Here is a 25,825-nt window from a genome sequence, read left to right on the forward strand (position 1 = left end):
AGGAGGCGGTGATAAGGGGCGGAGATGGGGTCAAAGAGCAGAAGGGGTGGGGCGCACGTCGAAGCCTAAGTGGGGTGGGAGCACGAAGATGGCTGCGGCCGAGGAGGAGCCGAAGCCCAAAAAGCTGAAGGTGGAGGCGCCGCGAGCGCTGAGGTGAGCGCTACTCGACGTAGGGTGGAGGGTGACGGCTCCAGTAGCTAACCAGGGCCCACGTGGGGGTTGCAGCGCAGCGCATGGTGTTCTCGCTGCCGGCGTGAGGCCAATGCGCAAGGACCGGCTGCTGGGGAGCTGTCCGCAAGGCTGTGACCTTTCGCCCGGCGCCAGCCCAGTTTGGTCGAATAGCTGCCTGCTCCGGAGCGGTTCCGGCTGCTCTTGGCCAATCAGAACGCCGGCTTGGGGAGAACCTAGCCGCCCATGGGCAGGCTCGGGGCGCCACGTGGGAGCTTTCTCCTGGCTGGGCTGGTGTGACCCTGGAGGACCAGACCCGACCAGAGCAGAGTCCACTGCTGCCACCTTCTATTCCCTGGGGCGGGGGCGGGGGCGGGGTGGGGGGTTGACGAGCAGGAGGCCCTGCGACTGCTCTGTCATGGGGCGAAGACCAAATTCTTGGGGATTTTTCGTAAAGGGCGCCTTGACCTTCCTTTTGTACATATTCTGAAAGTTGACACCTTTGAAGACCCTCTGCAGGGACCCAGATACCCCGCCTCCGAGGCTTTGGGGGGCGGAATTTGGCTGAACAGATAAGAAATGTTGATTTTTCTTTTGTTCTTTGCACTTTTTGGCAGCAGTTGAAACAGTTCTGCCCCAAACATCGACTTGCCTCACGTGTCATGCTGCAACTTACAAAAATTGTAAAAGTATTCTCTCCTAATAAGTGTAATGTACAATATGCACAGTCCTGGATGATTTTGAAATGTTTGTTGGAAGACATTGATTTTTCTACCTAAAAGTAGACATAAATTGATTTTAAAGTATTGGTATGTTTCTTGATAATACAAGTTTCATTTTTTCCAACATCATCCGTCTTCACCCCCGGAAAGAATGAAGCTTTCATAAATGAAAAGAAAAGGTCAGTTAGGGCTCTGGTCGTGTTTTCATGCTCTTTTGAATGGATGGTGATCAAATTCCTGCCAGTGCCTTTAATGTATTCCTACTACCCTTAATTAGTATGCTTACCTTATAAAAAAAAAATAAACATTTTTTTCTTATGACAACTCAGGATGTTTTATTTTTACTTTAAGGTTTCAAACCATAGAGTAAATAAAGCAAAGGCTTTTTGAATCAGACCTACCTGGGTTCAAGGCATGTGGTTTCCCTCTTTGTACATTATTAGAGTTATTTCTTTAAAATTAACATCCTTCACAAAGTTTTCTCTACCAATTTGGAAGACAGATATAACTTTTCCCCCACTATCCCACTAAACATACGGCCCTTAGGTTTTCCCTTATGCTAATAAATTTTCAGAGCACTTCCCTATTTTACAAATGAGGAAATTGAAGCCTAAATGAAATAATTAGTTAAGGAAATATGAATCCAGAGTGTCTGGGTGAAAGTCCATTCTTTGACTACTGTTTCTACTTTTATATAGCCATCCAAGAAACACTTCTCTCTGCTTATGTATCCTTAAAAACAATGATAATAATGTTTAATACTTACATATGTATCATGCACCGTTTCAGCAGTTTACCTTTTTTAACTCATTCAATCCCACAACAACCTTAGAAGGCAGGTACCATAATTATCTTCATTTTACCACGGAGGAAACACCGACAGAGATGTTGATGAAGCGTCACCCATCCAGTAAGTGATGGTGTTGGGATTTTGATCCAGGTAATCTGATTCCAGGTCTATGCTCTTAATTACCATGCTATACTTAACTAACCTCAAACAGTTATCCAAAAACTCTTGTGAAATGTTAAGTCAATTTTTGTTTCTCTACTTTTGCTTATTTTTTTTTTTTTGTTGTTAACGTACATAACTTTTTCTGTTGTTGCAACAGATAGGCATATCATATTTAATCTTAAATATACAGAATACATCATATGTGTCATTAGTGTTTACTTAAAACTTACGAAAGTTCTGAGGTGCCTGGTTGGCTCAGTCATTAAAGCAAGTGACTCTTGACCTCAGGGTTGTGAGTGCAAACTCCATGTTGGGCAAAGAGCTTACTTAAAAACAAAGACTTGGAAACTCTTTATATAAAACTCATTTTATATCATATCTACTTAGGGCCACTTGTAACATGAAGTTAAAAGATTAGATGCTTGAGTACTTGAACAAATCTCTTAATTTTGTGTGAAGACCTTTCGGGATTAGCTCTTCCTGCTTTTATTATATTTGGCTTTAAGGATTGCAGTGTGATAATGCCTTGAGTGGTTGGACTGTGTGCATTTATCTGTGATGACTGGCTTGACAGTTAAAGGGCTAGCTACCAGTTTTGGTTGATTTTTAAGGGGAATGGCTTATAAAGCCTAAACAAAATTTAATGTGTAGAATCAATCAGTGGGGAAAAAATAAATGTATGAGACATGTTTGTAGATGTCAGGTAAAGGACTTAGGACTTTGAGAATTTCAGTTAGCTCTAGGATAGTAGTTTTCAACCAGGTGAAATTTTGCTTCCCAGGAGACATTTAGCAATGTCTGGAGACATTTTGGTAGGGTGTGCTACTGACACCTAGTAAGCAGAGTTGAAAGGATGCTGCTTAACTTTCTACAGTGTACTGGAAGCTCCCTAGAACAATTAAGAATTATCTAGCCAAAATTGACAATAGTGTTGAGATAGGACAAAACTGCTCTAAGGGAGAGCATCTGACAAGTCTAGCCTCCCTTTTTAAAATATCCATTAATTTTTCTATATCAGATTGCTTTTCACGTTGTAGTAGTTACTAAAGTTGCAAAGAAACAAGCAGGCTCTAACATGTTTTCAGGTTGGGATGGGGAACAGAAGGGAACATTAATTGAGTGCCAGACATTTTTATTCTAGGTACCTTATATATGCTATCTCCTTTAATCTTACCAGCCACCTGTGAGGTAGGTAACAATTGTGTTACAGATCAAGTATTTGGGGCTGAGAGAAGTTGAGAAGCATTTTCAGGAACTGACTCCTAAATGAGTATGTTCCATGACGAATACCTGTATTTAGGACCACTTCTTTTCTTTCCTTCGAAAATCTCATCCTAGTTCATTTCTTTAGTGGTCACCTCTAAGAGGATCCTCTTCCTTTGAAAGCTTATTGAACACATGCCAAGCCTTTTTTTTCAGTCCGTCTTTAAATGGCTGATATTTTAGGCATGTTGCTAAAAATTAGGTGCTAAAACATAGAGAGGTAAGATGTAGGTACCGTCCTCCTGGTGGGAAATGAGTAAGGTTTGGGAAAATGATACCTGAGCATTCTGAAAGATGACAAGGAATTAACCAGGAATGAAGTAGGGTATTTGGCTCTGGAGGGAAGTTTGTTAGGAGGTAGAGATGGGAGAAAACTGTCTCTGTAGGGGAACTACAGGTGGTTTGATCTGACTGGAGGAGAAAGTAGAGGGCATCCAGGCTTTGTACAGTGGACATGTACTGGATCATATGTGTGATCTATTGCTAGATCCTTACTTTTGCAGAACCTAATTTTAACTGTCTGCTCACTATCTCCTCTGAGTGTTCTGCTGACCCTTCAAAGTCAAATATATCAAACTAAATCCATCTGTTGTCCTAAATCTGCACCTTCTTCCATGGCTCAGTAAATTCTCTTTCTCCAAAGTTTGGAACCTAGGTGTTTGCTTCATTTTCCATCCGCATATAGTTGTCAAAGTTGGTCTTGTCTTCTTCAGTAAGGTTTCACAAAACCTTTCCTTTTCCATTCCTGCTGCCACAACCCAAGCATAGACTTTATTTTGCTTAGACTTTTTTGGCTTCCCAACTAGTCTCTCTCCCTCCAATGTCAAGTTCTTCCTAATGTTTTTCAGACATAGCTCTACTTGTTCATCATAACAAATACTTGTAAGCTCTGAAGTTGATGTTAGGAAGGGTTGTATCCTAAGAGCCTAGTTCATAACTCTCTGACATTAGCAATTAAAGATCATTCCAGGTCATGACTTTAGTGATATTAAAAAGAAAACAAACTGTAATTTTCCAGTATGCAAATATTGAGCTTTTCTCAAATTATTGCTTCCTAACCATTTCACTTCCCTGGATTCCTTTTATTCTTTCCATGTGTGTTCTACCTCACTATGGACACTGTGTTTTAAAATTGCATAGTAAATATAGGCAGAAAAGTCTGTATCTTAGGTGACCAAGTAACAGTTTTAGTACCCGTTTCTTCTAAAACACATTTTTTTTTCTCTTTCAGAAAATTCTCTGGAAGATGATTTTTACACACTGAGCACACTGTTCCAGGAGTGGTCTGTTGTGAGGATTAAATGAGAATATATGCAGACTGGAAAGGAACAAGGATGATCATGTGTCCCTAGTGTATTGCCCAGTGCTCAGTCCTTAGGAGCTGTTGACTTAACGTTTGTTGAATGAATTATTAGTACAGCATAGAGTGGGACTGAAAACCTTCACTTTTTTAAGACCTTGTATTTTTAATAATGTAGCCTAAAATTGAAGTTGGAGGCTCTTTTTTGGGTGATACTACATGCTGTTCCTTACATTCACAAATGTAATCCTTTAAGATTAAGGCTTTGGACTATCAAGGAAAGTAGAAAACAAGGTCTCCTGAGGTACTTTTCATGGATGTCAAAATAAGTTGCTTTCCTGGGCATTATATGCTAGGACAGAGTGAGGGAGGTGGAGAGAGAGCCATGGGAAAGCCTGTATGGATGGTCCTGGGTGACTAGAGGTAAGTGTGAAATTCTTAGAGCTCAGGGAAAGTGGAAAGGGCTCTAGGAAAAAAGATAGGCATTGAAAACTGTTTCTCATTTTAGGTATAGGTCTAGACTGGCCAACACTAAATAAAGCATGAGGCTGATATGCTACTCTTACCTGGAATATGTCTCCACTTCCCTTCCATCTGTGAAAATCCTGCCTGTGTGCAAAATGTTCAGTTAAGTGAATAAGAGAGAGAGAATCAGAATTATAAAGCATTTTAATCAGGATGGAAATCAGTAGAGCAGTGATTAGGAGCATGGTCTCCAGAATCCGACATCTGGTTTGACTCTTGGTCCTTTCTAGCTGGTAATCTTGGAATATTTCCTTACTGGCCTCTGCCTCTGTTTTCTCATCCATGAAATGAGTATATTAATAGTACCTACTTCAAATCATTGTTGATTTCATGAGAAAATAAATGAAAAATTGGTGGCTCATAAGTCTTCAATAAATGTTAGCTATTATTACTATGGTACTGTTTATTCTACTGTCCACCCCCCTACTCTGCTCCAAATGCAGCAATTATAAATTAAAAAAGAAAAATATATGCTTATAAAAAATAAAAAAATTAAAAAAAAAACTTAATAAAAATAAATAAATAAATAAATAGATTAAAAAAGAAAGCAAAGATACAGGTATATTAGAGAACAAGATAAACATCTCCAGGGACTAACACAGAAATGAAATATGCAATTAGACTCTGGATTCAGGAGCTGGTGGAAATAACTGTGTAAGGGAACTGGAGTCATACAGTGGATGAAACTAGGGGCTTGGCGGGGCTAGATGAAAAGAAGACTGAGCACCTCTGCTCCTGGATATTGCTCTAAGAAGCTGTGGACCTGACGAGGTGGCACAGAAATGGCTGAGCTGCCAAATGGCTCAGAGTTGCGAACTGTAATTTCCACACACTATCATGTGCTTCAAGAGCACCAAGCTTGGAGGTCATGTGATCTGGAAGAAGGGTGACCTATCTCAAACCACCAGAAAAAAGGAAGGGAAAGTTTGAGCCTGCAAACATTGAGGGAAAGAACATTATTTAGAAAATAAGCACAACAATCAGGAGGTAAATTCACTCAAAATCTAATGGAATTACTCAGCAATTTCATAGATCTTAAAAAGGTAAAGTAGTAGCTATTAAAAACTTACTATGAACAAAAAGTAAATATGAAATAAATAGCTATATAAAAGAGTAAATGGAGTTACTGAAATTAAAACAAAAAACTAGGTTGATCAAACTTATTTTAAGGGAAAATTAGTGAGTTGGAAGATAATACTGAATAATTCACCCAGATGTAGCAAAGAGAAATAAAGAGGAATAAAGAGATACGAATATAAATTGATAGGCAACAACTTAACATCTAACTGGGTATCCCAAAAAGAGAAACAAGTGTAAATGGTAAAGAGGATATATTTGAAGAGATGATGACTGAGAATTTTTCCAGACTTTTAAGATCAGTATTCTCAGGTTGAAAGGGTATTCCATATACACAGTAAGGTAAAAACAAAAGTCCATACTAAAATTATAGAGATTTTGATCCTAATTATTAATGTGTATAGAAAGAATCTGAACATTTAGACAACACCAAACATTTAATAGCAGTTATCTCTACGTGGAAGGATTGTGATTATTTTATTTTCTTTATTTTTATTTTTTTGGTGTTTTCCAACTTTCCTATACTGCATGTGTGTGCATATTGGGACTCAGGATTTTAAGCTGGAGAAATGATGTGCACTAAATCTTGGGTGAGAAACTATATGCACTAAATACGTATCCTGGGTGAATGCTAATTGGCTAGGTATTACCATTACAGAATGCAACTCTGGGATACTAGTAGATCTGGAACTTTATAAAATAAGTAGTAGTATGATTTTATTATAGATTATAATCTTTTCATCTATATATTTGAAATTCCAAAAGCTCTGAAAACTGGAAGTTTTAAAAAAAGTTTGAGATGAATTAATTTGCCAGCAAAACTTGATATGAGGGTCTTTATAGTGTTTATCTGTCTTACACAAATGTGTATGTTTTGTTGTAGAAATGTTAATCTGTTTGTTAATGGCATGCTGCATGAAGCTCTGGGTGGTTTACAAAACAGTATTATCTTCCTAAAAGCTGTCAAATTTGGAGTCTCATAAAATTCTGGCCCTAAAATATATCTTGCCCAAATAAATCAGCAAAAGGATTGGGGAACTTTTATTAAAATTTTTAATTGCTTTTAAAAGTTTGGTATTGTTCAGAAACATTAAGTTCTCATCAGTCAGTTACTGTATTTTTCCTGAGGTTCCCATTCTACACATTTATGATTTTAAATAGATGTTTATTTCAAAGATCTCTTTTATAATACTAAAATAATATATAAGATATGTTATATATAATATATAATAACATAGTCTTTCATAATATTGGTGCTGATTATGTCATTGACTTATTAGGCTTTTCTTCTCTAATACTGACTGATGAAAGATTTTTCTTCAACTTCTGGACTTCAAGATTTGAAACGCTTATTTCATTGAAGTAGCCTCACAGACTGAAGTTTCACATACTGCTTGAAAAAGAAAGTTTTTGAATATTTTCCAAAGCTGATTTAAAGTTGTTGCTCTTAGGTGTTTTATTTCAAATGTTTTTGCTTGTACTTGTTTGTACTTGTGGACTTGGATGATTTGTGTTCATCTAGAGAGTAGTGTTAATTAGCTTTCAGCATAAGAACATTGGACAGGGGCACGTGGGTGGCTGAGTCAGTTAAGTTTGCCTTCAGCTCAGTTCATGATCCCAGGAAGTTGGTTCCAGGGATCTAGTCCTGCATCAGGGCTCCCTGCTCGGTGCGGAGTCTGCTATTTCCTCTCCTACTGCTCCTCTTCTCTGCTCACGCGTGCTCTCCTCTCTCTCTCAAAATAAATTAAAAAAAAAAAAAAAAAAGAACATCTGAACATGCAAATTTCCATTTGTATTTTGGCTTTCATTGCATGCATGCTGATTTCAGTATCTTTTCTAGAATAGAGTAAGAAAATCTGTACAGCAATTTTTGTGTAAGAAATTCTTACCTTCTCAAGGCACATCAGTTTGGTTGATTGTAACAATGGGCTCTGGCTGTTTAGCCACATTTAATTACTAGTAAATCCTGCTATTTTGTTGTTACTTGCAAATGCAGGATTATAGATATGAAGGTAGCTGATGATCATTGATCACTCAGAAAATTAGGAATGATGAGAAATGATATCGAAGTGATTACTTGGCTATTTGTCTTCTAGAGGCCGAGGCTGGACTTTATCAGTGCATCCCTAGTAGAACAATTTCTAGATCTTTAAGAGACTCAGTTAACGTAACTGGAAACTCCAGCCAAATAGAACTCATTCTAGGAATGCATCTTTTGCCTCCATTGTCCTGGGGTAAATTGGATTTCTCTCATAAGCCATCTTAATGTAATAAGAAAGATGGCATTTCTTGGCCCCAAGCCAAAATCTTCTGAGCCCAGTGGAAGGGATTTTCCACATCCATGTATCAGTTTTGAAAATACTTTGATTGGAACTGTCTAGGTTACATACCCACTATTGAGCCAGTTACTTTATCGGGGGTGGAGATTTTGGTCAGCCTTGGATATATTCTTCCTCCTCATCCTGTGTGTCACGTGTGCCTGTGTAGGTGTGGGGGTGTGTGTGAGCCTGTGGTGTTTGTATGTATGGGGTAGTAGATGGAGTTCAGGGAGACACTCTAGTCAATAACTCCACCAGTGCTGTCATTCCTTCAGCATGAGAAAAATCCATAGCATAGAAAAACCCATTTCTATAGCATGAATAGAAAATATCTGTGAAAACAAAGGCATCACCCACCTATTGATAATCTCATTCCTCAGGGTCTAGCCAAAGTGTATATCTTCTTTTTAAAACTCTCCTAATCATCCAGCTTGGAAACGCCTCCTCTGGCTGTTTGTAGTTTATACTTTGCTTTATTGCTGTGCATAATGTACATGTTTTATCTCGCTTACTGCTGCTTGAAGTCAGGAAGCTAGTTGAGTAACTCTTAGTGCAATTATGTTTGTAGTACTCACTATTGCAAAATGGATTCATGGATTAGTGATAAATTCTTATCTATTTCTAAGAGTTGATAGAGACCTTACTGAGAACACTTGATGGTTTTTGGACCTTTTATTTTTCTTGTTATATGAAGTGAGCTTTGTTCAAAAGAAATCCTATAGTGCAGGACGGTAGAGGCAAGAGGTGCACTCTTAGATGCATTTCTATTCTTTCTGGTGACTGTGGTGAACTTTGACTACAATAATAATTTCTTGCATTTGTTCATGGGGAAAATTCCTTCAAAAGTAAAAAATATATATATACTTCTGCATAAATAGTAACATTTTATTAAGGCCCTGTAGTCAGTGTTTTCTTTCTTTTTTATTTTTTATTTTTATTTATTTATTTATTTTTCTAAAGATTTTATTTATTTATTTGTCAGAGACAGAGGGAGAGAGAGCAAGCGAGCACAGGCAGACAAAGAGGCAGGCAGAGGCAGAGGGAGAAGCAGGCTCCCTGCCGAGCAAGGAGCCCGATGCAGGACTCGATCCCAGGACCCTGGGATCATGACCTGAGCTGAAGGCAGCTGCTTAACCAACTGAGCCACCCAGGTGTCCCTTCTTTCTTTTTTAAATACAGAATTGCTTATTTGGCAGAGGAATACTCTTTTCTGAAGAGTAAATTTACAAAGATATCAGTCGCCTATCAGAATGATTAATCTTTTCCCTTTGGGTTAACAAGTCCTTAATTAGTGATACTATTTGCAGTGTAATCAGAACTCTAATTGCTGACTCTATTGTTAGGAATACTGTTCTTAATTTTGTAGCGTACCATGTAACATAATGTACTGTGTAACAATGGATAATACCACAAAATTGGTCTTTTAAAAAGATCTGTCTCTGTTGACTCATCTAGGAGGGGGTCATTTAAAAACAAAATATAGCAAAAGAACGAAATTCAGACATCTTAGGTTTTCTCAAATTCCATTAAGCTTGATACAGCAATATAAACTGTTTTATTCCTGGAGTCCTAGAGCTGAAGTCCAAAAAACCATGTAAGTTTTTGAGTAAACAAATTGAAATACAGGAAAATTATTTCCTTCAAAAACAAACAGTTAAAATATGTTGTCTTTGAAGTTAACCACATTAGAGATTTGAACATTTTCTTGTATTATAGGCATGACTGAGAGAAGTCTTTGGTTCCTCCTAAAATAGAAGTTTTTTTCAGAAGCTTTTCAGAAGTTTTTTTCCTAAAGAGAGATGAGACCTTAGTTATCACTTTTAGTTTTTAATTTTGTTGAAGATTAAAGCTGTTAAGCTGTAGAAGTGTTAAGACTTACACCCTCAATTCTGTCTCTGTTCTCACACACTCAGGATGAACTGACTATATTCCATTTTAGCATGGGATGGCATGTTCATGCACGTGAAAGTAGACTGACAGAATTCTATTTTGTCTTGTGTATTTTACTTAGCACTTTCTTATCCAGATGTATAAAACTGGGTAGTGATACTTGAATTCAGTAAGTAGTACTCAATGTTTAGTATTGAAATAATATTTTAGTAAAAAAGAAAGGAAAACATTTGTCTTTTGGGGTGGGGGGGAGGCAGTGTTTGGGGAGTATAGGTTCTTCTCTCCATGGTAGGTTTGACTTCCTTGGGTTTTTCCCTATGTATGAATATTGTAGGGATGCTCTGAAGAAAAATATATAAACTTATAGATATACACTCACAGGTTCTTAGAATTGGGAGAAATACAAGTTTTCTTGGCCCAGCCTACTACATGAGGCAGGAATCCCTTCTTTAGCATTCCTCTTTCTCTACTTTCTCTACCATTCCTCCCCCCGATTCAGCACAAATAAGGGAAGAGGAATACAGTTTCTACTAATGGAAACACATAGACACTGGAGACCTTTGACTTATTGAAGCTTGAGTAAACTACATTCCTGAGAAGATTTGCTAATACCCTGTAGATACCGAGTCCAATTCAGAGCTCTTTAAATGATCTGTTGACCAAGATGTTGCATCTTTACACTCTTAGAACAGGTCTATACTCATTAGCAGGCTCTCTAGCCTTTCCCTTTGAGAAGCTCTTCCTTTTTAGAAGTGTTGCCAGAGACTGATGGAAAATGCTGATGGAAGTGGGGGTAGGAACAGGGGTGGGAGGTGATGACTGAGTCCACATTCCCTGGTAGTGTGGTAACTCCCAGGAGTACCTGGGGTTTCCTGCAAATTATGGAGTTGGGATGTGAAAACAATAACGTATCTCAGCCAAGATGTGCCTCTGAAATTTTAATTTACAATTTCATGTGATTTTTAGAAACTCTTTGAACATGTTTTAGAATCTTTAGATTGTTAGTGCCTGATGAGGTACTTAAAATCAGCCTAATATTTACATTGTACAGTTGAGAGAATTGAAGCCCAGAGAGGTTAACTGATATCAGTAAGGTAACACAGCTAGTTACTTAAAGGTATGAAGTATTTGAGTTGAGATTTGATCTCAAGTGATAGAACTTTCCATTGTATTTACCCTCTGGAACAAGAAACGAAGTATCTGTTTTCTTTGAAGTTTTTTGTTTGTTTTGAGATAAGAACAACATATTTAAAGATTTTATGAGATGCTTTCCCTTACCTTTTCTTACTGATCCTCACATGAAGGTAATGGTCTTTACTGAGGAAATCAACACAGAGAAGTTAAGATTTCCTAAGTAGTGAGCTCTCAATTCACACTCAGGACCTAGGACTCACATTTCTTGCTGTTTACATTACACTTACAAAGCTGTAGATTGAGAACTTGTCAAAGTGAATTCTGTGTGTGCTATATAAGCACACTATTTAAATAAATCCTGTGGCACTGTGTTTAGTAACCTTGTTTAGATTTTAGTCTTTCAATTTCTCTTATTGACACATATGTAGCCCTTCCCCCCCCTCCTCCAAGAATAAATACTGTATTCCCTTGTGGGATATACTTAATGGTATGCTTTGCAAATGGGTTAACTCCTTGAACTTGAATTTTGAGCAGATTTCTAATTAAAAAGCCTTGAGCAAACCAATTTTGCTTATGTCTAAGAGTTAAAACGTTCAGTTAAGAGAGCAATTTCTAATAAGTTTTAATATACTTTGGAGACTTTGCATTTTTTCCTGTTATTAGTAATTTCAATATTATCTTTAGCATTATCAATTATTATAATATGAGATAACTATTATTGGTTAGAAAGTTTAATATGCCCAAGACTATACAGTTAGTGAGTGGCAGAGATAGGATTCAAACCTCAATCTGTCTTATTAAAGATTTTTCATAATTAGTTATAATATTCAGATATTGTATAACCAACAGCAACAGAAATCATTGGTGATTTGTATGATTAAAAAAATTAAGCTCACCCTTTGCTTCAAAAAGTAGTCCTACATTGTACATGAAAAAAGTACTAGCAATTCTCTAAAAAGCTGTTAATCTTTTAATACTACTAGTAATTTTGAAATCCTATGAAAATGTTCTACCACATCTGAGATGGTAGTAATGAGACCACTTTTTCATTAAAAATGAACTGCAGCCATGATTAGCCTTGGACCTATTATAAATAATAATAAAGGCAACCTTTTAAAAGAAATGAAATGTTCTGTTAGTCTTTTAAGAATAGGACCACAACATTTCATTAAATTCAAATGATATTTAAAAACCCCAATTTCATAATGCTTGATAATCATAGGAAAAAGGAAGTGGGGGGAGGGTAATAGAGATCTGTGAACAAGAAGGGGGGGATAAAAGGAGGTGATAAAAAAGAAAAAGGCCCAATTCCGTTTAGCTATTTCTAATTTCTGTGTAACTTCTAACCTCAGATACCTCATCTTTTCAACTTTTCACTCCTTTCTGAGCTGTGAAGGAGAGTTTGTGAGAAACTTCTTATTATGAGCTGGGTGCTATTAACGTTTTTGTCTACCTTTGTGTATGCACCTGTGAAGTGAGTGGTATAGATTAAAATGCTTTTCAAACTACATCATGTGTCAGTTTGGTTGTAGCACAATTAGTATTTTATAAAAGGAAAATAGAATAGAAAATATCAGTGCATTGAATATGGTAAGCATTAGTATTGCTTTGTGAAACATTGTTCAATTAGGTATAAGTATAGCATACTAGGTTGCAATACGAAATATGCTTTTCACAGTGAGTTTGGTTTTCTATCCCAAAATTTAGTGGCTTAAAATAACAATCATTTTGTTAGAGTTCATGGGTCAGGAATTCAGATATGGTTTGGCTGATTGAGTCTTCTGATGTGTGTGGTATTGACTAGGATCTCTTGGAGGTATTTAGCTGACAACAGGTCTGGTCTGTAGTGTTTGGAATGTCCTTACTTGTCTGATGCCTTGTTGAGGATGGCTGGAAAGGTTGGCTCAACCCTGCTTCTCTTCCTCTCCATGTAGTTTGTGAACCTCTGCATGTGGTTTCTTCAGCCTCTTAGTTGGGCTTCTTACCTGGCAGTTCAGGGGTCCAAAAGACCAAGACAGAAGCTGGCAGTCCTCTTAAGGATAGCCTGGAATCTGTTATAGCATCACTTCTATACCCATTGGTCAGAGGAGTCATAGGCTAGCCCAGATTCAAGGGGAGGGGACATAAACTCTTGTCTCCAGGAAACTGAGGCCTTCTTAATCTGCTACAATTATGGTAAAATAATTTTGGAAAACATGACTGAATTATATTTCCAAGCTTTTAATTCTGTTATTGCCCCTTGAGAGGTGATTACTTTTTATAGTGCCCCCTTCCCCATTGGAAAATATGTCTAGTTTTGGTTTCAAAGTTCAGAATTTACTTTAAATGTATATATTATTTTTCCATGAAATACTGAGTGTTTTTGGTTTTTGAGGAAATGATTTAAGATTCAGAAATTTCTGTGAAGTCTTAAGTTTGCTATCTGACACTGCCGAAAAAGTCTATTTGGTATGCAATGTCTAAAGATTACATTTGGGTTTAATAACTCCTTTCACATACAGGCTGTCTGAGGCTGTTATGTTTTTGTTGAAAACAGAAAGAGTGAGAAATCTGCTTCTGTTCCCCACACACATTCCTACTTTTCAGTAAAGAAAACAATAACGTTGAATAAAAGAAAACGTTAGAAAACCGTTCAATATTTATAATACAACCAAGTAGAAATGATTATTTCTTAGGACAGTTTTCAGATAAAACTGCATATTCAATTTGAGACCATATTTATTTTTACTGTTACAAAGAAAATGGTAGGGACTAGGAGTTAGTAAAATGGTATACCTAGGGGCTATATAAGTGAAATTGTTTTGGAACCTTTTGTGAACATTTGTGATTTCAACTCGTGGAGTCTTGAAAGATGTTGATAAGCAAGGCCTCAGTAAGACCTAACTTAGATTCACATAGCTGAATGTCTAGGATGGGGAATTTACTTAGCTTGATAGTAAACTCAGCCACTTGCTATTCATTGTGTGCCCCTAAATTCTAGAAGAGTGATTAAAACATGTTTTTTTGTAAAAAATCACTCTTGTGATTTTATTTTTGAGAGAAACTTCATTTCTTTTCTTTTCTTTTTTTTTAAATTAGCATATAATGTGTTACTTATTTCAGGGGTACAGGTCTGTGACTCATCAGTCTTACACCATTCACAGCACTCCCCATAGCACATACCCTCTCCAGTATCCATCATCCAGCCACCTCATCCCTCCCACCACCTCCCCTCCAGCAACCCTCAGTTTGTTTTCTGAGAGTAAGAGTGTTTTATGGTTTGTCTCTCTCTCTGCTTTTGTCTTGTTTGATCCCCCCCCCCCTTTCTGTATTATCCTCTGTTTTGTCTCTCAAATTCCTTGTATTAGTGAGATCCTATGATAATTGTCTTTCTCTGATTGACTTACTTCGCTTAACATAATACCCTCTAGTTCCATCCTCGTCATTGCAAAAGGCAAGATTTCTTTTTTTGATGGCTGCAGAATATTCCATTGTTGTATGTATGTGTATGTATCTTCATCTGTTGATGGACATCTATGCTCTTTCCATAGCTTGGCTATTGTGGACATTGATGCTATAAACATTGGGGTGCACGTGCCTCTTTGGATCACTACATTTGTATCTTTAAACTTGAAAATAGAGCTGACTTACAACCCAGCAGTTGCACTACTGGGTATTCATTCTTGTGATTTTGGCAGAAATGAAATTATGTTTGAGATTTTGAAAAATTAAGAGATCTAAGAAATGATTCTTGGTGTTAATTAGGAGTCTTGGTTAAATTAAAGATTAAAATGGCATTTTCATTCATTCATTAAATAGATTTAATCTATTTAAGCATATATAGGAACAAAGGAAGCAATTTCTGAATAATAATATTTCAGAAGTTGTTTTAGCTAATCGGGAAGATATCACTGGATCACTGCATCTTATGGGTGACATCATAGTGTGGTGGTCTGAAATTTGGATATTTATAAAAGCCTCAGACTTACAGCAGACTTTAGGGTTTATTCTAGAGACACTAGGTATGTACTGTGGTAATTAGCCCCGGTTCTAGAGTCAAACTACTAGAATTTGGATTTCTCTTCTATAGTGTGTGACTGAGCAAGTTATTTAACTCTGAGCCTCAATTTCTTCATCTATAAAATGGCAATAATAAAAGATCTCCTCACATTTGAGAGATAAAGTGGGTTAGTACTTGAAAGATACATAGCATGGTGTCTGGGACATACTATGAACTCAGTAACTTTTACTTATTATTCTACTTATATAAGTACCTATAGCTGCTAGCAGTTGATTCCAAGAATGGTTCCTCTCTTGGGTGTTGTTCAAATAAAACTGCATATTCAATTATGGACATTTATGTGTAGTCTATCAATAGGAAACAATAGGCGCCACGAAGGAAGAAAAATTAGAAGGAAAAATCTGTTTGGCAAGTCTCTATCTCCAATTCTGACCTCTCCCAGAGCTCCAGTCTTCTGAGCTTCTCTTGTGCCTTCTTTGTTTTAATAAACAGCACCATTTACGCAGTTTAGTCCAAATTTACTCAATATATTCCAAAATCTAGGAATTGCTCTTGATTCCTTCCTTTTCCTTAGTCTTTCATATCTAGTGCACCTGCAAGTTCTGTCATTCTGTCTTTAAAATGTCCATCTTCTTCTGTCTGTCTGCCACTATTATTTGTCAGCTCTATTACTGTAATAGGCTTCTAATTTGGTTTTTCTCCTTTCATGCTCCTGTAGTGCATTCTCTATACAAATACCAAGGGTGATCTTTGGAAACAATTAGATCATGTTATTTGTCTGTTTAAAACATTAAAACAGGCTTTAAAACAGTGACTTCCTGTCATGCTTATTATAACAAAATAAAAACTTTATAGGCTCATAGAAGATACCATGATCTGCTTCTTGCTTCAACTACCGCATTTCTTCTCTTGCTTGCCTTTTTCACATTGTTTTTCTAGCCATCATTTTCTTGCTATCAGTAATGACCTTCCTCCACCTGTCTTTTCCTTGTCATTCCATTTTCTTCTGCTGGAAGCCTTCCCAGACTATCTAAAAACCCATTCTCTACACTGATCTGTTTTTAATTCTGTGCATAGCACTTATGATCACTAGATGTTTTACTGTTGGATTATTCATCCATATACCCTCACTGGAATGTAAAGGCAGTTCATGTTCTTTATTGGAGCTGAATCTCTATGTCTTTTTTTTTTTTTTAAAGATTTTATTTATTTATTTGACAGACAGAGATCACAAGTAGGCAGAGAGGCAGGCAGAGAGAGAGAGAGAGAGAGAGAGGGAAGCAGGCTTCCTGCGGAGCAGGGAGCCCGATGCGGGGCTCGATCCCAGGACCCTGAGATCATGACCCGAGCCGAAGGCAGCAGCCCAAACCACTGAGCCACCCAGGCGCCCCTATGTCTTTTTTTTTTTAAGATTTTATTTATTTGAAAGAGAGAGACATAGTGAGAGAGGGAGCACAAGCAGGGGGAGTGGGAGAGGGGGAAGCAGGCTTCCCGCTAAGCAGGGAGCTTGATGTGGGGCTCAATCCCAGGACCCTGAGATCATGACCTGAGCCCAAGGCAGACACTTAATGACTGACTGAGCCACCCAGGCGCCCTGAATCTCTAGTGTCTTGAGCAGTTGAATAGCTGCTCAATAAATATCTGTTGAGTTAATAGTGAATAATTCCTAAAAGCTTGTTTCTAAGTACCATAGACCAGATCTGAAGTGATATAAAAATAAGAAAAATATATTCTATAGAGACTGTATTTTGTAAGATTCCAATAATACTTTGGGAAGAGCTCTTCTTTATTTTGTGATGTCCTTCATACATTTAAAAAAATATTTATTTATTTGAGAGAGTGAGTGGGGAGAGGAGCAGAGGGAGAGGGACAAGCAGATTCCCTGCTGCATGTGGAGCCCACAGGACATGGAGCTCAATCTCATGACCCCGAGATCATGACCTGAGCTGAAATCCAGAGTCAGACAGTTAATCAACTGAGCCACCCAGAAGCCTCTCCTTCATACAATTTTATGTTAAAATGCCCTTTCTTTCTTTTTTTTTTTCCCCCAGATTTTATTTATTTATTTGACAGATCACAAATAGGCAGAGAGGCAGGTAGAGGGGGAGGAGGAAGCAGGCTCCCCCGCTGAGCAGAGAGCCCGATGCGGGGCTCGATCCCAGGACCCTGAGATCATGACCTGAGCTGAAGGCAGAGGCTTAACCACTGAGCCACCCAGGTGCCCCAAAATGCCCTTTCTTTAATGAAGTGGTAGTGATAGTCAGTTGCATAGTTTAAAAATGTGTTCCTGGCAGCATTAATAATTGGGTAGCACTGTTGTCCTTTACTTCAGACTAGAGGTTTTCTTTGAGTTTCAGAGATTTGTAGTTCACTGGAAATAAAGAAACACTGTGTAGGTGTTCCTGGGAAGGAGTTTTGCTAAGAATTTTTACTAAATATAGTTCAGTCAATCAAATGTTACTATATTCTTCAAATTCTCCTGGGAAATAAATGGTCAGGTTCCATTTAAAGATTATATTATTTTGGGCGCCCGTGTGGCTCAGTGGGTTAAGCCTCTGCCTTCGGCTCAGGTCATGATCTCAGGGTCCTAGGATCCAGCCCCTCATCGGGCTCTCTGCTCAGTGGGGATCCTGCTTCCCCCTCTCTCTCTGCTTGCCTCTCTGCCTACTTGTGATCTCTCTCTCTGTCAAATACATAAATAAATCTTAAACAAAAAAAAAGATTATATTATTTGAATATGTAATGTTTAAATGAAATGTGACATGAGAATCTACAGGTAATAATTAAAATAAAAATAGCAGACCTTTATATATAATGTCTTTGGGGAAGAGTTAATACATTCAGCAATGTTTCTTAGAATAATCTTGTCCATAATGAAAGCTAACTAAAATTGAATTAAAATTGATCAGCTCTTTGAAGAAACAATCCAAGTTGTATTGAGACATAAGTGAACTTTTTTTCTTTTGTTGACCAATAAAACTGAAATTTTAGGACTTGAGATGTCACCTATAACAAACTCCCTTATGTTTCAGGTAAGAAAACTAATGGCTAAAGGTAGTAACATCTTTGTTAGTTCTGGGATTAGAATTCCTATCTCCTTTTTCCCAGGTTCCTGAACTTTATTCTGTGGCACACTACTTACTTTTCGGGAGATTAGGTCTTAGGAAATTTCTCTTTTTGGAGTAGCATATAGATTGTTTTAGAAGCATTATTTTAATAGCATCTTAATTTATAGGAAATGAGGAGATGTATTTTTAAGTAATATGCAGGGAAGGCATTTAATTTATAGGAAATGAGGAGATGTATTTTTAAGTAATATGCAGGGAAGGCGTTGAGTGTTGTGACAGCTGGTCTCATAAGGGCTATGCAAAGCTCTAAAAGTTGTATTTATGCTTTAATTTTTGTCAAGTTAAGATTTAAAATTAACCAAGAAAATCATAAAGACATTTTAGTTTTGTTATTCCTCTTTTAAACAATCTTTATATATGAAAAATAAGATGTGTAAAATAAGCTCACTTCCTCTAAAAATAAAGTGTAGTTTTGATGGGTTGTGATTTAAAAAAATTCATTTAAAAAACAGAAGGAATAAGTTTTGTATTTTTAAAATACTTCAGAAAGATAATTAAAATTTAATAATATGAAAATTTTACATTAATAAAACCAATATATAGTAGAAAGTTTATAGGCTAGATCAATATGAAAAAGAAAGTAAAAATTACATATAACCCCACTTTCCAGAGAAACACGTAATGACATATTGGTATATTTCTTTCCCATCTTTTTTCTTTGCATAATGGCATGTATTTTTTTTTTAATACAGTCAAGATCATACTTTGTATTCCTTTTGTTTATTTATTTTGCTTTCATTTAACATATCATGAGTATTTTTCTACATCCTTAAAAGGTCTATGAAAACATTTTATAGTAGCTCCATAACATTCTTCTGCAATTTATTTAACCATTACCCTATTTTTGGTTTTTTAGAATATCGTAAATTTTTTCTGTTATTAATGCTGAAATGAATAAATGTGTGTACAAATCTTTGTTCACATTGTTCTATTTTATTTATGATTGTTCCCTGAAAAAGGAGTTGTTGGCACATAATGCCAAAAAGCTTTCTAGAAATGGATTAATTTATACTCCCACTAACAATGTATGAAAGTGCTTGTTTTATGGCACCCTTAACAGCGAAACTGGTTGTGTTTGAAGAGAACTTGGCTATCATTTTGGGGCTTGAAGCATTTGTTGAAAAAAATAGAGTGGGTGGGGGGGGGTGTGTATTTATTTATGGTACCCAGAGGCACTTATCTGTTTGAGGTTAGTTATCTATTTGCTTTTATAGTGGTTGACTAACCAAACTATTAAATAAAATAGAATATTTACTTATCTACCCAAGAGCAAACTACTCTGCCACTTATCTTGATGCAATGATTGAAGCTCTAAGGAGGTTAATGGAAGTTAGGAATTTCAGTTGGCTATTTTTCCCCTAAAATTAAAAGATTACATTTGAAATAAGTTAGTTGAAAAATTGATCAAAAAAGTTTAACTAGGGCTCCTGGGTGGCTCAGTTGGTTAAGCATCTGGCTTCTGAAGCATCTGAATTCTGTATTATTAAGGAAAGATAAGAGTCTGGAATATTCAAATCCTCAGTCAATCAAAATAAAGCCATAGCACATCCTCTTCATCTAATAATCAAAACTTTTAAATGTTTTTTACTCATAATCATTCAATGCTACTTTATTTTCTTATTTTTTTTTTTTTTAAGATTTTATTTACTTATTTGAGTGGGGAGGAGAGGGCAAAGGAAGAGTGAGAGGAAGAAGCCAACTGCCCGCTGTGCAGAGATCCCAACGGGACTTGATCCCAGAACCCTGAGATCATGACCTGAGCCCAAGGCAGACATTTAATTGACTGAGCCACTCAGGCACCCTCAATGCAACTTTCAGAAAGTTTAGTTGTTTAAAATGTATTTAGGTACCAGTTCATTTCAGCAGGTATAGTAACATAAAAATGTTATTTCAGCAAACAGGGCTTCTGTGTGATTGCTCTTTCAGAGTCAGGTAGGGATAAAAGTAAGGACATGTTTTTCCATGCAAAAGCAGATCTTTTTATTCTTTCTCTCCTAGATCTTTTATTCTTTTTTTTTTTTTTTAAAGATTTTATTTATTTATTTGATAGAGATCACAAGTAGGCAGAGAGGCAGAGAGAGAGAGAGGGAGGAGGAAGCAGGCTCTCTGCTAAGCAGGCTCTCTGCTAAGCAGAGAGCCCTATTCAGGGCTCAATCCCAGGACCCTGAGATCATGAACTGAGCTGAAGGCAGAGGCTTTAACCCACTGAGCCACCCAGGCACCCTTAGGCCTTTTATTCTTCTCATTTTTCCCTACCCTCTCTTCATCCAGTTTTTCCCATCTCTCCCTCTCTGTCGTTCTCACACATGCAAATACACACACACACACACACACACACACACACACAGAGCTACTGAGTAACTGTTACTTAAACTTAAAAAAAAAAAAAAAAAGATTTTATTTATTCATTTGACAGAGAGCAGGTGAGAGAGCACAAGCAGGGAGAATGGGAGAGGGAGAAGCAGACTCTCCCCTGAGCAGGGAGCTGGACATGGGGCTCGATCCCAGAACCTTGGGATCATGACCTAAGCTGAAGGCAGACAGTTAATGAACTGAGCCATCCAGGAACCCCTCATGTTCATTTCATATTATGCTTTCCAGTGATGTAATTTTAACCAGTGTGATTATAACAAAGTAGTACTTACCTCACATGCCAAGGGCTCCAATAGACACTTCACTAGAATTAAATTTTAATTTTCACAATGCCCTGAAAAGCATATAATGGGTAAACTGAGGGACAGATAGGTTAAGGACCAGCCCAAGGTCATGCAATTAGTAGAGTCAACCAGAGATTCCACACTGTCTGGCTTGCTACCTTTACAACCTTGCTACTTAATATGGCCCATGGACAAGAGGCAATTGATGAGATCTGGGTGCATAAAGAACGGGCAAATTCTTGGCCACAGAGACCTATTGAGTTAGATCCTTATTTTAACAAGATCGCTCAAATGATGTCTGTGCATAATAAAGTAGCACTATACTATATTGTATATTAAAAATTACATTGGTTTTGAAATCCTTCCCAAGGATTATTCCTGATTTGATTTTAGTTCATGTAGGCTATCAGCATTTTCCACAAGAGGAGGAGGGAACCTGTTAAATTATTCATGTCTCCTCCACTTCAAATTGCTGTTCTGCAGCTTCTTTGATTCAGATCTTTTTTAATCCAGAGAAAAAACTGATTTGTCTACTTGTGGACATTTGGTCAACGTCTCACTCAGCAAAGCATAGTTATGTTTTTAACAGTCTTTAATCATGGACTAAACACAAAGATTTATATTCCATGAGTTCATTCTTGTTAGTCGTTTACCAAATTAAAGAGAACAATGCTAACACTTTTTGAATAAAACTGGACATCTTGGGCGTCTGGGTGGCTCAGTGGGTTAAGCCGCTGCCTTCGGCTCAGGTCATGATCTCAGGGTCCTGGGATTGAGGCCCGCATCGGGCTCTCTGCTCAGCAAGGAGCCTGCTTCCCTCTCTTTCTCTCTCTCTGCCTGCCTGTCTACTTGTGATCTCTCTGTGTCAAATAAATAAATAAAATCTTAAAAAAAAAAACAAACTGGACATCTTGAAATAGTTGATGTTTTAGATGGTTAGCAAGGTATTACAGATCTGTATAAACTGGTCTCCCTACTGATTCATTTTGCGAACATGATTATTCTGTCAGAGGAGCAAGGATAGGTAAGAAGGAAGTCTAACTTGGGCAGTGGAATAACAATGTCAAGTAGAAATGTAATGCAAGATGCGTATGTTTTAAGTTTGCTAGTAGCCACATTAAAAAAGTAAAAAGAGGGACACCTGGGTGGCTCAGTTGGTTAAGCAGCTGCCTTCAGCTCAGGTCATGATCCCAGCGTCCTGGGATCGAGTCCCACATCGGGCTCCTTGCTCTGCGGGGAGCCTGCTTCTCCCTCTGACTCTGCCTGCCACTCTGTCTGCTTGTGCTTGCACTCACTCTACCTCTCTCTCTGACAAATAAATAAATAAAAATAAAATCTTTTTAAAAAAAATAAATAAAAATAAAAAATAAAAAAGTAAAAAGAAACAGCTTAATTTTAATATGTTTTATTTAACCCAGTGTAGCAAAGTATCCTAACATGTAATCAATATAAAAATTATTACTGAAATAATTAATAAATATTTTTTGTACTAAGTCTTGAAAACTTTGGCATGTATTTTGTATTTACAGTGTCTCAATTTGGATGCTTAATTTTTAGCAGTTAAACAGTGAGATACAGTCCAATAAAAACAAAATTGTGTTTGATGGAAAATATATTATTGCTTTGGTTTTAAACTTTAATTAAAATTAAAATAAATTAATTCATTTTGATCACATTGGGCACATTTCAGTGTATGTGGGATTGTGTTTCTAATATAACTATTTTCAGACCTATGGAACTGATCACACCCTATATGGTCAGTAAGTGAATGTCACTGTGGGCTGTAGTGTGTTAAAAAAAATACTTTACAGAGAATAAAGAGGGAGTTAAAGCTATTTAGGTTATAAAGCTTATGATTTTACTGCCACTAATAAGACAGGTAACGCAGTTGACGTTTACCTGTCTTATTAGTGGTTCAGAATCAATTTCTCAGCCTTTTGGCCACACTAAATTTTACGTTTAGGGCCAGCAGTTCGGGTTCTTCCATTTCCCGCCCCTCTGTGGCATTAGATACTTGCTCGGAGCTTTGTATACTTTTGAGAAAAGTATGGTTAGCAGTATAGTATGAGTGGGCTAATTAGGCCCAGAGGCTTTAAAACTGAAATGTGTACCTGGATCACCTGGTACTCGCTAAAAATACCAGTATCTGGACCCCACCTTTCTAGATAATGATGCACAAAGTTTACAATGGGCCCTGGACAGTTCCATATTAAATAAACCATTCTAAGTGTTTAAGTCGAAGAACGTTTGGAGACCGCTGAAGTAAGCAACTAATACTTAAAGGCTGCGAGTTCGAATTTAATACATCCTGCTGCTGTTGCCACGCATTGTTTTCCCCAGGCTGAGAGGTTTTCCCAGGAGGTTGCTGCTTTTCTTCTGCAGGTGGGTTTTCCAGGCTGTTAAACTGCATCCCCACAGACTGCCCTGATAGCGTCCCTGACCCAAGTCCTGTTAAAGCGACCTGAGCTTGCAGAGGTAGAACGTGGCCATGTGACTGACAAACCGGTTGCCAGTTGGGGCGGCCATTTTTGAGGCGGGCACCAGCCTCATGCCCCACAAGCCGGGAATAGGGGGAACCTTGTTACCAAGACTTAAGATGGCCACCGCGCCCGCTAGCCACTCCGCTAGCCAGCGCGCCAGGGAGCGGACACAAGACACGCGGCCGGCTGCCTCGCCCGGAGGCGCCCGGGGCTCATCTCCGGCCTCCGGCGGTGGGCGGAGCGCCCGCCTCCTCCCGGCGCGGCCAATCAGCACGTGGGGCCGGTTCGGCGGGGGCCGCTGGCTTGCGGGGTGTGTGAGGACGCGCTCCCGGTCGCCGAGTGCCCGAGCAGAGGAGCAGTTGCCGTGGTACCTGCTGCTGCTGCTGCCGGTGCGGACGCAGAGCATCTGAGGCGAGCGCTCGTGCGTGGGGCAGGAAAGTGAAGCCATGACGTCCATCAGGTAATGAGAGGGCGGCAGCCTAAAGTGCTCGCCTACTGGGCGTTAGCCTCCTGACTGCTGAGAACTGTCGCCCCTTCTCTTGAGTGGTCTGCAGCCTCCCCGTGGCACGGGTCCCCCTTACGTTGGAGGTTCTCTCTGCACTTTTTATTTGGTCATTGCTGCTCTCAGAAGTTTTTGGGTCTCTGGCACATGGCCGAGCCCAGTAACTAGCCGCACCGGTGAGGTGACCCCCTCCCAGATTCCAGGGCGTGAAGCTTGCTTGTGTGGGTAGTGGATTTCTCATGAGGAAAAAAAAAAAAAAAATGCAGCTACCATTCTCTCCCAGGGGTGACCCAGCGCCTGAGAAAGTGTGACGTGGACCATGTGTGGCCATGCCTGCATGTCATGCCTTCTGACAACTTCGTTGGTGGCCATGAGCAGACCAGCATATTTGGCCCTGCTCTGATGTAGATACGTAGCCCCTAAGTTGCGAAATTGTGTGTGTCCCTAAAATGTTTGCTTCTGACTGGAGTTCATATTCTGGTTGCCAAAGGTACCATCTGTTTACCTACTTTTATTTGAGAGTCGCCAAGTAAAATGACTTTTGTGAGATAGAGGTATAAAGCGAGAGCAAAAAAACAGGAGACTCACCCCAATTGCTTTCCCAAAGTTGTGAAGGTTTGGTTTTTTGTTTGTTTTTGTTTTGTTAATGGTAAGAGCTTAATGGGCCGCTCCACTTTCTGCAGGTAGCATTGACAGAATGTTGAACTATGCTAATGCGACTATTTATAAAAAGAGATAAATTGCTTTATTTACCCAGTGTTCTGAACTGCCTCTTTCAAAAGAGACCTTGGTGTTCATTGTCCCAGGGAAAGGGAGGCTCTAACACAAATTGGAAGAGAATAAAATAAATTAATTTTTGGTCCGTGAGCTTTCAACATTCTAAGCCCTGATGATATCTCAGTGCTAATTTTGACTGTATAATATTCAAGAGATGACTTGGGAACCTAATCCTCAGGTAAGATAAGACAAGATGCAACTGTGCTGACTTGGATACAGTTTCTTAAATTATATAATTTTATACTAACATAGACAAGGACTACTTACCTCATTATGCAGAAGGAGAAATCCAGATGCTAAAACTTGGAGACCCACCTGGAAAGGATTCACAATAAGTTATATTGGGACATAAGAGTCTAGCTTTTAATGCCAAGAGTGTTTTCGAATGAATTAACATTATGCTGTCAAACCAAGTTAATATCCCCTCACCTCACTCCCACTTCCATTCCCATACTTGCAGTCTGCCGCTAATTAGGAGTGTGGGTTAGATACTTTCTATGTTAAGAATCAGTTCTTAATGTGGACTCAGTTTTAATTGACCATTGTCTTCCTGGTTGCTCTTCAGTGGAGAAACACAAATCTAAAGCCTCAGTTGCTAGCAAGTGATGGCTGTTTTAATGTAGGGGTTGAACGGCCATTGTGTTCAAGACTGAAGTAAAGGTTGACATCTGCCTTATTCGACTTGTGGAAGGATTGATTTTTGCTAATAGTTAAATTTTATGGTTGTTTCTTCAGATGTTAGTTTGTATTTTACATAGTCTTGAATTATAGTGATGACCCCCCAGATTTTTTTATTTTTTTTTAATTTTAATTATTTACTTGGCAGAGAGAGAAAAGAGAGGGTGTGTGGGCACAAGCCAGTAGAGGGAGAGGGAGAAGCAGGCTCCCTGCTGAGCAAGGAGTCCAATGGGAGGCTCTATCCCAGGACCCTG

General features: G+C 38.2%; 1 protein-coding gene and 1 long non-coding RNA gene across 4 annotated transcripts in view; both read left to right on the forward strand.

The window, feature by feature from the left end:
* The first annotated feature begins 44 nt into the window (after nucleotides 1-44).
* The window catches only part of ADK (adenosine kinase), a 525,969-nt gene continuing 500,188 nt past the window's right edge, over nucleotides 45-25,825 (forward strand). For 2 of the 3 annotated variants that reach the window (XM_082717349.1, XM_082717351.1), the window contains exon 1: nucleotides 45-153. In XM_082717349.1, the coding sequence (XP_082573475.1) occupies nucleotides 89-153 (65 nt within the window). In that variant the 5' untranslated portion in view covers nucleotides 45-88. Of the gene's footprint in view, nucleotides 154-23,714; nucleotides 24,075-25,825 lie in introns of those variants that run through there. The other variant, XM_082717350.1, reaches the window with a different exon arrangement.
* On the forward strand, nucleotides 17,594-19,388 carry LOC309858797. The gene is made up of 2 exons (XR_014308332.1): nucleotides 17,594-18,623; nucleotides 18,678-19,388. It is a non-coding gene; the product is annotated as an uncharacterized lncRNA (long non-coding RNA).

The sequence above is a fragment of the Mustela nivalis genome (genome assembly GCF_964662115.1).
Source record: "Mustela nivalis genome assembly, chromosome: 2".
Classification (NCBI taxonomy): domain Eukaryota; kingdom Metazoa; phylum Chordata; class Mammalia; order Carnivora; family Mustelidae; genus Mustela; species Mustela nivalis.